The sequence below is a fragment of the Peromyscus californicus genome, unplaced genomic scaffold, assembly GCF_007827085.1.
Source record: "Peromyscus californicus insignis strain IS unplaced genomic scaffold, ASM782708v3 Scaffold_7__1_contigs__length_154581171, whole genome shotgun sequence".
Classification (NCBI taxonomy): domain Eukaryota; kingdom Metazoa; phylum Chordata; class Mammalia; order Rodentia; family Cricetidae; genus Peromyscus; species Peromyscus californicus.
Window position 1 is genome coordinate 1,415,086 of NW_026294595.1, and position 12,753 is coordinate 1,427,838.

The window sequence follows — 12,753 nt, forward strand, 5'->3', positions numbered from 1 at the left end:
CAGCACTTACTCAATATGTGCAAGGACCTAGGCTTTCTCTAAAGCCCCATAAAACGTCAGTTCAAGCGATTAGAAAAAGAGTAACAACAAATAAACCAAAACTAGAAAAAATAATTTAATTTATTAAAATAATATTGCAAATTAAGACTTCTTAAGAACTTGAAAAGATAAATTGGAGGGAGGGGAATTGGGAGAGACTGGAGGGAGGAAAATCATGGAATTATATTTTAATCAAAATGTATATTAAAAACTTAAAAAGATACATAAACATCTCTAATAAATTTGGAAACTGAATTTTTTTTTTCTTTTAGCAAAATGTGGCTGGTTAAGATAAACATAATGTGGATGGAGAATAACTTGGGAAGATAAATACGTTGCTGTCTCCACTCTCACCTCTGTCCACACATCAGTTTTCCATTTGTTCTATTGGCATGTTCAAGGTTCTTGTTTATAGAAAAGGTTTAAGCCAGGAGGTGGTGGCGCACGCCTTTCATCCCAGCACTCGGGAGGCAGAGCCAGATGGATCTCTGTGAGTTCGAAGCCAGCCTGGGCTATAGAGTGAGTTCCAGGAAAGGCACAAACCTACACAGAGAAACCCTGTCTCATAAAACCAAATAAATAAATAAATAAGTGTGTGTGTGTGTGTGTGTGTATATATATGTATATATATATACATATATACGTATATATGTATATATATATATATATATATATATATATAGAGAGAGAGAGAGAGAGAGAGAGAGAGAAGGTTTATGTCTGTGTCTGTGCATGAGTGTTTATGTGTGTGATTGTGTGTGCTTGTGATATAAAAGAAGAGTGCTCAGTCTGGCTCTTTTCCAGGATGTGGTTCTCAAGCAAACTTCCTTTCTTTGTAGCCTTCAGACAATGCTGTCCAGAGCTCTGAGGATGCTCGTGGAGCCCTAGGGCTATATATGGCTGGCTGACCAGAGTGCTGGGTACCTGCCTCTCTATTATTTAGATCTGGTTAATTTATCACTGCTTAAATTGGGAGTTGAGTAATACTTGAGACAAAAAAATATTCCTTTGATTTATTTTTTTTACACCTAACATTAGAAGGTACAATTTAATAACATACAATGGGGGACCATACTAAATGCATACTTCCATAACTGCTTCTTCATTTATTCAAAATCTATCACAAAAAATCAACACAGAGGTACATATTAAAAATGAATATGATTATCACCATCCCTTCCCCAACCTTAATGCTGTGCTCCCTCCAGTGTTTGATGACTCTTTCCCCAGAACTTTTTCTGTAACTTTACAGGATGACTATGACTGACAATCTGTGAGTGCAGGAGATTTTTGTTGTTGTTGTTGTTGTTTGATACAGTGTTTCTCTGTGTAACAGCTCTGACTGTCCTGGAACTCACTTTGTAGACCAGGCTGGCATTGAACTCACAGAGATCCACCTGTCTCTGCCTCCCGAGTACTGAGATTAAAGATGTATACCACCACCACCTGGCTAGACTCCTTTTGTTTTTAAATATAAAGTGATGCTGGTTTGAATTATCCTAAAAGTTGTTCACATCTATCTATTTTGTCCTGTTTGATGTGTGTGTGTGTATGTCTGTGGTCCCATCACTTAAAGACCTTTACAGCTGCTAGGCAAACACTGTACCACAGAGCCACACTACCAACCTTAATATTTTTGTTTAATAGTACAAATATTTTAGAAATCATATGGTACCACATAGTAGTTGATAAAGGCTTGTAATCTCAAGTATTCCATATTTACTCCACAGAAGTAGCTACTTCCAAGTTTTTAACAGTTGTATTTTCCATCATTTTAAAGATTTGATTTTATTTATGTGTACATTTGTGTTACTGTATGAGTATATCCCACATCACTAAGGGTGCCAAAGGAGGCCATAAGAGGGCATCAGATGTCTTGCAAGTGAAATCACAGGCAGTTGTGAGCCACCATATGGATGCTGGGAACCAAATCTTCCGCCCTTTGGAATAGCAGCCAGTGTTCTTAACCACTGAACCATCTCTCCAGCTCCCATTATATTTTTAACATGTCTCTGTTGCTACATCTCAAGATGCTTTTGTTTCATGTATCACCTGTTTGTTGATTTTCTTATGTGAGATAAGAATTTGATACCCCTTCCCAGAAACCCCGATACATACAAAATACTGTCTCTCATTTATCTATTTCTCTTCTCCTGTTCTTCCTCTATCTTTAGCTGTTAAATTGTGGTTCCTTTCTTCTCTTGTACAACTTGTCTTATATGAGATCTTAGGTTTAGCATCTTCCTCTTTCTTGGTTATATTCCCTCATTCTGTGAGTGCATTCTCCAGCAGTGTCCTGAGAGAGTGTGTTTGTTGCTGGAGGCAATAGTTTTGAACTTGCGTGATTGGATAGCACGAATGGGGAATTCTAGTTTTCAAATCACTCTCCTTTCAAAAATGTGAAGGCATGTTCACTGGCTTCTTTTTACTCTTGTAGATTAGGAGGTTTGGCCAATTTGATCCCTATTATTATTATTTTTTTTTTATTTTCCGGAGCTGAGGACCGAACCCAGGGCCTTGTGCTTGCTAGGCAAGTGCTCTACCACTGAGCTAAATCCCCAACCCCTATTATTATTTTTTATGACCTATTAGCTTCTGATATTCTGAAATTGAACAATGGGTCTGTTTCCAACTGTTGTCCTGGTCACTGATCATCCATCTTATCTGCTATGGAAATGCACATTCTTACAGCTTGCAAGTGTTCTCACATCATTTTTTTTTTTAATATTCAATTCTCTTTTCTGTGGCAGGTAGGATTTAAACCTCCTGTATTGATCCTCTAATGCTCATTTTCTCTCCTGTTTTCCACATTTCTCTTTTAGACTGTTCTCTACTTTCTTCAACAATTTTTCTTTCAAATTTCCTACTTTGGCCATCTCTTACTGTTCTTCTTCTTTTTTTTTAAACCTCATCTGTGAGACTTTTATTTCCAGATTTAAAAATTAATTCCAATTCTTTTTCCTCCTCTTCGTGCTCTCCTTTCAGTGTCCAGGCTTGTCAGTGGATACCAGCAACCCTCCCAGGTCAGCCTCCAGAGCAGCTGGTGCCTTTTAAACAATCCTCAGCTGTACCTGGTTTCCCCAGGCCCTGCTGGTTCAGATGGACAGGTGCAGGAAGGCAGCTGAGGAGCTGGGGGCTTGAGAGAAGAATCTTGGGAATGGATCACTTCCTTTTCACTTGTGCCCTCCCCTAACCTTTGGAGGTTGATCAGCTCCACTTGCTGATCTTTCCAGAGGCTCTGTGTGTAAGCTGGGCTTGGTGCTTTTTGCCATGTCCACTCACCCACCTCAACCTTAGTTTCCAGCTTATCCTTTCATCCTCCATCAACTCTCATGTCTTCTTGGACCAGGTAATCTTTTGTTACCTGTGTCTGTCTTATACATTGTTGGATTTTTTTTAAAAGCATTCTTGGGCAGTACTTACTATATAATTGTTATCAATCTGCTCCTCACTCCACCTCCCCTCCAAGCTATGATAGCCAGAAATGTCTCTAGGAATTACCCAATATGCCCTCAGTGATAAAATGGTCCCAGGTTGAAAACCAGTTCATTAGTAACATCATTTTAGAGTTCAGAAGAGTGACAGCTCTCTTCTATTCTTCAGGATTCATAACTTTGAAAATGCTTTTACTTGACTTTCCTTGGTGGTATTGAAAAGAGAAACTTAGAGGGTTTCTCTCTGAGGTAATAGCTAGGTGCACTGTCCTGTTCTTCTATGCTAAATAACGTGATAAAAATGGCTACTTAGGTCTGACTCATCTATTTATTTAAAGGGCCAAGAATTCCTTAAGAGCTTGGCTTTAAAGTCGCTGAATATTTTTATAATTCCCTAATTTTCAGCACCATAACTGCTGGGGTTAGAAACATTTAAACTGTCTTCTCCATGACACGGGCTTGAGTTCCTGGCTGCACTGTATGTTATCTCCCCTGCCCCCACCAGTTTTGAAATTTAGATTTTTCTCTGCTGGTTTTTGCCACTAATGAACCAATTCCCTGTGTATGACCCATTGTCCCCTAAATCCTCCTTTGCAAACCAATAGAGGGCAGGTCTTGTTTGTTTCTAAGCAGAATAGTAGTACCAATCTGCCAGTCTCCTAACACACACCATTCTATTTTAATCCCTGCAGCTACTCTGTGAGAGCCCCATTTCACATGCACAGAGCCCAGAGCTCATAGGGTCTGGTTGCTAGCCTTAGTCTGCAGGTCAGTGGGGTGTAGCGACCCAGGTTCCAAGGTTTGACCCCCTGGGGTTGACTTGTGATATTCATGAGAAAAAAAATGATATTTTATATCTGAAATACACAACAAAGCAAGGAAGCTTTTCCTCTCAGGAGACACTGAACTTTTGTGAGACCAATTTGTGTAGGTTTGACACAGAATCACTATAAAGCTCTAGCCATGTTGAAATTTGCATTTTAATCTCTTGGTGATTTTTCAAGGATTAATTTAAAATGACTAAATTGCTGCATTGCAAATTGAAACAAGCAATAACCACGGGGTTGTTAATGTGATACAGTCTGCTGTCCTGGAAAGAACATGAGTTTCAGAGATAGCCAGACACAGGGCCCCACGAGCCTGGGCCCTTGGGTTCTTGTTTTCTTGGAACCTCAGCATTCCTATCTAATAATAAACAGAAACATGAAGAGCAAAAGAAGTCTTTAAATGTTCAGTTCCAAGGACAGTGCTGAGTGCCACCAGAGCTTTTTCACCTTGTTCTGGTTTCCTGGGTGTTCTAATTCTGACCTCCTTGAGCTCTCAGTGTGACTATGAGCTGAGGAACATGATTCCTTGTGGCTTGTCTTTTCTGAATGTTAGCTGACTTTCTTAGTTGTACAAATTAATGCCCATCCTTTTCATGGGATATGTTTCTCATGGAGCCACAAAAGGCGCTTGGTGGTCTCTGTCTTCACTGGTGTGGTGAGTGGCGTGCTTGTCATGGAAGGGTCAATCTAAATTTAAGAAAGTAAGCCACTGAAGGCCGTATGGCCTTTGGGACATGGAACCTAGCAGCATTCTGTTTTTCTGACATCAGAGAAGGGTTAATATAAAGAAGAGCTAGTACTTGTTTATTGCCTACTATGGCTCAGACCAGGGACCATTTGCTACATCCTAAGCTCTTACACTAGCCAGTGATATGGTTATTAGCCCCTCTGAAAAAGAAAGGAGACCCAGAGTTGTAAATTCACTTATCCAGCTAAAACTAGAATTTACACATGGGTGAGTCTAACTCCAGTGTGGAGATGCTTCTGGGTCCCGCCTCCAGTGCCACCTGTACTCCCCTATGAGACCATTAGTATAAGCAGTATGATTAATTGCATGGATAGCTGGTTAATGCCACCTCTCCTTTAAGGATGGAGGATTAGTACCTGGAGCTTATAGTTGCTTGGCATAAAACTATATGCTATTAATGACTGACTAGATGGATGGATGAATGAATGAACTAACAAAGCGCCGGCCCTGGGAGAGGGAAAAGAACGGCGTCCTTACAACTGGCTTTTGCACCAATTTGTCTACAAGTCGTTAAGGAAAAGCAAACGTGGAAAATTAATTCTTTCCACTTTCAGCTCCTTGTTGAAGTTAATTCTCATTATTTCTCCAATTTCTTTGTAAAAATATTTTCTTGCTTTTCACACAAAAATGGTTACTATATGGTTACTATAAAATTTCTCATCAGAGTTTTTTGTGTCTATCTTGATAACACATGTAGGAGTAAATTTTATGCAGTCAGTAATTAAATGAGTATAAATCTTTATAAATTTTAAACAGGTGACCTGCATTTAAGAAAAAGTCACAGATCATGAGCAGATGTATAGTAATAATTATGTTGTAAGCTGGCTGCATAAGAGATATTTTTGTTTTACACCCAAGTTTTGAAGTTTACTTTTGATTAATGGATAATCATATAGGCCTTAATTTGAAATATTAAACAAACTTGTCTTAATTATCTGGTCAGTGTCATACCAAGTGGTTAATGATGCAAAAAAAGTGTTTAGCTGGGTGGTTAAATCCGACATTGCCCAGACTCTACTTTGTCAAAAGATGCTCCATGGTATAGAAAAGATTTATGAAGTAAGTCATCATGACTTTCAAAAACAAAGTTGAGATGGTACAAGAGGGCCTATTGTCAAGTACTAAGATTGTTCCTGTGAGTTGTCAGATAATTGTTTATTCTAATGGTCTTTTCCTTCGTACAGAGGGATAAAGCTGACCTCAGGGACTCTGCTTTCTTTCCTGTAATATGCTGCTTTCATTTGACTGCTCAAATGAGTTTGTGGATTTTTTTTTCTTGGGCAGATTATTTTAGAACCCAAAATCTGTAATTCCCTTTTAAGAATCTGGTTCCACTGAGGTAACTTAAATCCTTTTTTTTAAAAAAAAAAATGACTTAAGGATTTAAAGTTTTCTTTCTATTAAAAAGTTAGGCATGGTGGTGCCACAGCACACCTGGACACTTAGCTACTCAGAGCTCTCAGTCAAGAGAGTGCCTGAAGCTCAAGATCTGGGACCAGTTTGGGCAATGTAGCAAGACCCTGTCTCTCTTTAAAGAAAAAAATCATATTGTAAAACATTTGAGTAAGAGTTATTTTAGGACCCGAGACCCGTTGACAGAACCAAACCTCTGGCCTGAGAAGCTGCCTCTAGAACGGGTGCAGTGAGTCTTTATTCTTGTACCCTGCTGGAGAGTCTCAAAGACTAATCAAATGACAGACTGGCGCAGAATAGCCTTTGCTTTGAAGGCTCCAAGGAGTACTCAGCTTAGAGGCAGTTCTTTGGTTTGAGGATTATCTTATTTCCCTATGGTATTGAACCTAAGACGCTTTCTCTCTAAGCCACATGATATCCCCTCCTGGGCCTACCCCATTCCAGCCCCACCCCTGACTTCCACCTGCTTCATAACCTCAGGCATGGATCACAGTGAGTGGGAAGTCCCCAGCCACTTAGGCCGGTGCTGGAGCCAACAGGGAGCAAGGGAGGAATAGCTGTTAGGAGGTGCTCTGCAGGAGCATGGGCTTTGCCAGGTACTGCTCCCCTCTTTGTCCGGACTGAGACTTTCACCAGCATTTTTTTGTACAGATGACAAATGGAAGCTAACTTCAAGAACTTGCTGCAGCACATACCTCCTCTGAAATTCACCTTCCATGCTGTGCTGTCTGGAGTCCTCCTTAGATTTGATTTCTGGCCAGACTGGAAAATGGGCACCTTCATATCCCTGCTGTCCAGCCCTACAAGCGATGGGTGAGGTGGAGGGTGTGTAATAAAGTCCAAGCAAGGAAAGGAGTGTCCTTAAGCTTAGAATCACACTGGCACTACATATACTAAGACCAGAGCCCAGAAACAGTCCTCTAAGCAAGGTTCTCCTTTCCTGGCATGTGAATTACCTAGCAGTAACTGGCAGAGGATGAAGGGGTGGGTACTCAGGCTTAGCTGTGATGGGGTTGCAATGGTCCAAGATCCAAAGCTGAGGAACAGGCAGCAGAAATGCCGTGTTCAACAGGAATGGTGGTTGTTTAGGAGGACTGACACTCTTAAACAAACAGACACTATGTCGGGACAAACAGAAGATGTGATGCACAGAACCTTGCAGTGGCTATAGACCCAGAGAGCCTTTCTTCTCCCTTGTCCAAGTCTAATTCTTTGCCAAGTCCTGTGGTTAAGAGTGTTTTTCACATGTATCCCTAAAGCTTTCTTCTGAATTATTTACATGTTTGGATCCTCCCCTCTGCCCCCAGAATGTGGCAGTAACCAGTTAAGTGGTTAATAGGGTCTCCCATCTTCCATGGGTTTGGGGAGATCTTTTTAAAATTTTTGTATTACATGTATAGCTGTTTTGTCTGTATGTACGTCTGTGTAGTGTGTGTGTGTGTGTGTGTGTGTGTGTGTGTGTGTGTGTGTGTGTGTGTGTGTTGTCCACAGAAGCCAGAAAAGGCTGTCAGATCCTCTGAAACTGGAGTTACAGACAGTTGTGAGCTGTCATGTGGATGCTGGGAATTGAACCTGGATCCTCTGGAAGAGTATCCAGACCTCTTAACTGCTGAGCCATCTCTCCAGTCTCAAGGAGATCTTTATGAAACACAAATGTGATCCTGTCTTCTTTTCTGTGGGCCCTTCACCAGCACTAAGTCACTGGTCACCTCATCTGACTCATACCCTGATATTCTATCAGGTGCTGTTTTGCTTCCTGATATGCCACACTGTCTGTTGGACCATTCTCCTGTGCTTGGCTCACACCAGAGCCAAGGGACAGGTAGTCTTCAGCCACTTGTTTCCTCCACACATCGTAGATTTATTCTTTCAACAAACTGCTAGGTGTTGGGATTTGTAATTTACTCAAAGGTACTCAGCCTAGTAGAAAAACAAACTTAAATCTGAGTCGCTATTAGATAGGGACAAATTGCCATGGAAACACAAATGAATGTTTGGCAGTGGAGTCCAAGAGCCCTTCCAGGAGGAGGTGACACTGGGCTGGGTCTTGTCAAATAAATGAACATGTTTAGAGCAGAGAAGAATATTCTGGGAGGAAGTAAAGGCCTGGGGGTGGAAAATGGCAGGGCAAGTCTGTGAAGTTAAAGTTTACCATGGAGCTCAAGCTATTGGACACTTAACAGCAAGAGGGAGCTCCCTGTCTCCAGGGAGCTTTCTCTGAGCCCAAGCTTGGCAGGAACTAAGAGTGAACCAGGGCCCCTCTGCCCTGCAGGTGCTCCCCATCCAAGAAGTTTCTGGGTTGGGGCAGTTGGCACTCCCTCCCACTCTGGCGGGTGGCATCCCAGAAGGAAAGAGGCAGGGAGGAAGCAGATAAGAAAGACAGCTTCTGTTTAGACACAAATATCTTGGTGATCAGCACAGATGGGATGAGAAATACCAAAAAAAGTACATGACAGTTTAGAAAGAATTTGGCTAAATGTTACATATTTTTAACATACCTGTGTAGAGTTTTTGGATGAAGCACCTGAGTCACTCTGATCTTGACTGGGAATGGGGTCTGCCTCAGTCAAATGGTGTCTTATTTCAGAAACACACCCTTCCCCCTCCACAAAAGTATCCTTGTGGGTTTTTTTCTCCCACCAAAATAAGGCACAGGATTTGTCTCTGACGCTGTGTCTCCCTATTTGGACGGCAAGCTGTGTAACATATTTCTCCTCAGCGTGAAGCTTCTTGGCAGACTCTTGAGGCCACGTTTTGGTGGCTTCAGAGTTATCTTTGGATCTGTCAAAAGTGCTAATGGGCTTTCTGGCCTTCTTTAAGCTCCTCATTTCTATTTTCTTGTTACTTCCATCCTCTTCTAAAAGAAAAATTGGTATAATTCATCAGCAGTTAAGCTCTTTCTGAAACGCTCAGCTGAGGGCCTCCTGTTGATTTGTGAGAGCAGCTCTGCCATGTCACTGTCTCCAGCACAAGCCCCACCCTGACATCATTAGCTCAGCGCTCCTCAGTCCACTGGGCAGGGAAGTGCTTCTTCCCCACTTCCATCCACCCTTAGTGCTCCTTTTTATTTTTCCGTGGAGTCTGTTAGGAGGCAGGCTGGTTTGGCAGTTAACAGATAAGCTTCAGATTCGAGAGACCTGCTCTTGGCTCTGCCCTTTCTAACTGGGTGATCTTTAGAAGCAGCTGGTGCTTTCTAAGCTGTAGTTTCTCCATGTAGACATGGCAGTATCTACCTAAAGGTTATTAGGAGGAATACAAAGAACACAGATAAAGCACACTTGGCCTAGCATATAAGGATTCCTCTATAAATAGGGCAACAATTTCCTCTTGTTTCCCCTACACTCAATATTTTGTTGAATATGATATTTTAACTTATACTTTAAAGTGTTATATTTTTAAACCCTAGACTGAATAGTCTGTTGTCCACTTAGCATGTGACCTTTGTCACATTATATCACTTTTCTGTGCCTCTGTTTTACATCTTTAAATAGAGAAAATGACATCTAGTTCAAGGAATGGATTTAAGGTTAAGCAAGGTGACCTGTGTAAAGCCTTATCATGGTAGAAAGTGAGTGAACGCCGGGCGGTGGTGGCACATGCCTTTAATCCCAGCACTCAGGAGGTAGAGGCAGGCGGATCTTTGTGAGTTCGAGGCCAGCCTGGTGTACAGAGCGAGATCCAGGAAAGGCGCAAAAGCTACACAAAGAAACCCTGTCTCGAGAAAAAAAAAAAGAAAGAAAGAAAAAGGAAAGGGAGTGAACAATATCTAGGAGGCACAATGTAGGGGAGTAGTCAGTGTATAGAACTATCATTCCACTTGCCCTTTATTTGTGAATTTTGATGGTTAGCCTAATACTCTGGTCAAACAGTAATAAATCATGAGATAAATGCCCGTTCTTGTTTATCTTCAACCATAATATTGTTGAAAAGCACTTTATGCCATTTTCCATATAAAATCTACTAGTTTACTTAAATTATGTGTTGTAGATCTTTAATTATGATAAACTGCTACTCATGGCAACAGCATTCCTTACCTCCTTTCATTTCCTGAGAATTATATTGAACAGCATTGAAAACCTGTAACATTGAAGAAATTAGCATACGTGTATATTATTAATGTCAGGTGGACGTAGAAAGAGTTGTAGAAATGAAATGCTCTCCATTTCCCTGCTGAAATTTGAAGAGTCCTAATCTATAATGCTAATTAAAAGAATGAAACCCTGTAGCACGAATCTTAAAAGGTCTTATTAATAAAATCAAACCTTGAGCTAGGTATTGGGATGAATGCTGGAAGATCAGAGAAGCAGAACAAGCCACAGCCACCTTGCCTTGCCAATTCCTCAGCTGATCCTGTTTCCTCAGACTGGAAGCCTCTGAGTCCTCATCCAGAATGAATCTCAGCTGAACTGCTGCTCAAAAACCTAAAAGCTTAACCAGGCTATAGTTCCTCATCCTCACACCTTAAATACCTTTTGGCCTCCTGCCATTACTTCCTGGGATTAAAGGCGTGAGTCACCATGCTTGGCTGTTTCCAGTGTGGCCTTGAACTCACAGAGATCCAGGCGGATCTCTGCCTCTGGAATGCTAGGATTAAAGGCATGTGCTACTACTGCCTAACCTCTATGTTTAATATTGTGGCTGTTCTGTTCTCTGACCCCAGATAAGTTTATTAGAGTGTACAATATTTTGGGGAACACAATACCACCACAAAACCCAGGTTACAGGGGAGAAACAAAAACTGGTTAAAACACCGCACTTGTCACAACTTGCTGCTATTTATCTACATTTCCTCTCCCCCCCCCCCCCCTTTTGTGTCAAATGCTTGGGAGTTGTAAGTCTTTGAAATTGTTTTAATTCTAGCAGAGTCGTTTTGGGGAGTGTATGCTATGGATACTGGCAGAAAGGTTGAGGCCCTGCTTTTGTGCTAGGATCTACTGGGTAGAAGCAGGCCTTGTGTCAGAAGCTTGGGCACTTTGTTTTGCCAGGATGTATGGCACAGTATCTCAGAAAAGTTCTCGGGCCTTGGATCGGAAGATCAGAGGAGAGTCCTGTCTTCGTTGCTTATTAGGCCATTTGATCTTGGAGAATCTCCTTCAAACTGAGTCTCCTGGTTTTTGAGATAGCAGAGTTCCTGTGCTTCTCATCCTTTGGAGCAACATGAAAAGCAAACACGGTGCTATATATGACCTCAAGTTGTAACCCATAATCACTACACAAGGGTGCAGTTGCTCGGGGTGCTCATCTCCAAGGCCTCTTTGAACTTTGCATTTCATGATTTCATACGTGAGTGGAGCTTGGGCTCCCAGGTAGAAAGAGTGGGACAAAGGAAGAAGAGCTTATGCCTTCTGATTATTTGCCCTTTCTCCTGCTTTTATGAGATACTATTCGTAATAAGAACAAATAAAATAAGCCACAAGCCTTGCTTTCTTCTTTCTCCTAGAGAAATCTGACAGAATATTTTGTGGCTGTGGATGTGAACAACATGTTGCATCTGTACGCCAGCATGCTGTATGAACGCCGGATCCTCCTCATCTGCAGCAAGCTCAGCACTGTGAGTAGACCGTCCCGAGACGGCTTTGCAGTCATCTAATTTTAATTGAGAGATGTATCGGCAAGATTAAAGAAAATTTTAGGAAAACGAATCAGCCACATTCCCCTCATATGGTAATACATCACCATCATTAATTATTCATGTGCCTTTACAGTGTCAAAGCCCATTTCATTTATTCTTGCAGTCTCATGATCAATTATAAATAGTTTTCCTCTTGATTGTGCATTATGAACATTGTGCCTATCTCCACCTAAGTTTATTTTTGTGATTTCTTTAAAATGTTGGCGCCATATTCCATTTTAGTGATGTAGTCATGGTTTACTGAAGTTTTCTTCTCTTGATGGTCATTTAGGTTGTTCATAAATAAATCCTCTAGTAGTTGAAACTGCAGCAAACATCTTTGAGCTCCTTTTGATTGAACAGCCCAAATGTATAGGGGGGCTTTGTAAATAATAAATATGATAAGCAGTGGGACCTCTGGTCAAAGGCTTTGATAATCATCAGTAATTGGCAGCTGCCAGATTGTTTCCCCAGAAGGCTGGGCCTCTGTACAGGGAATGTTGTCATCTGTATACAAGTGAACCACTTTCCCTACAGCCTTTGCTAGAATTGTCTGTGTCTTTTTATGTATTGTCAATGTGCTTGTGGTACATTTTAATCTTACAATAAAAATAGTTATGAAATGATATGATAAGTTTTAATTTTGATATCTTTGGTTAGAGGCAACTATTTTCCATGAGT

The 12,753-nt window shown here is 41.1% G+C and overlaps 1 protein-coding gene across 11 annotated transcripts in view; it reads left to right on the forward strand.

Annotated features, from left to right (window-relative positions):
• The window catches only part of Dennd1a (DENN domain containing 1A), a 503,183-nt gene that overhangs the window by 263,692 nt on the left and 226,738 nt on the right, over nucleotides 1-12,753 (forward strand). For all 11 annotated transcript variants that reach the window (XM_052724298.1, XM_052724294.1, XM_052724299.1 and 8 more), the window contains one exon: nucleotides 11,902-12,012. In XM_052724298.1, the coding sequence (XP_052580258.1) occupies nucleotides 11,902-12,012 (111 nt within the window). The remainder of the gene's footprint in view (nucleotides 1-11,901; nucleotides 12,013-12,753) is intronic.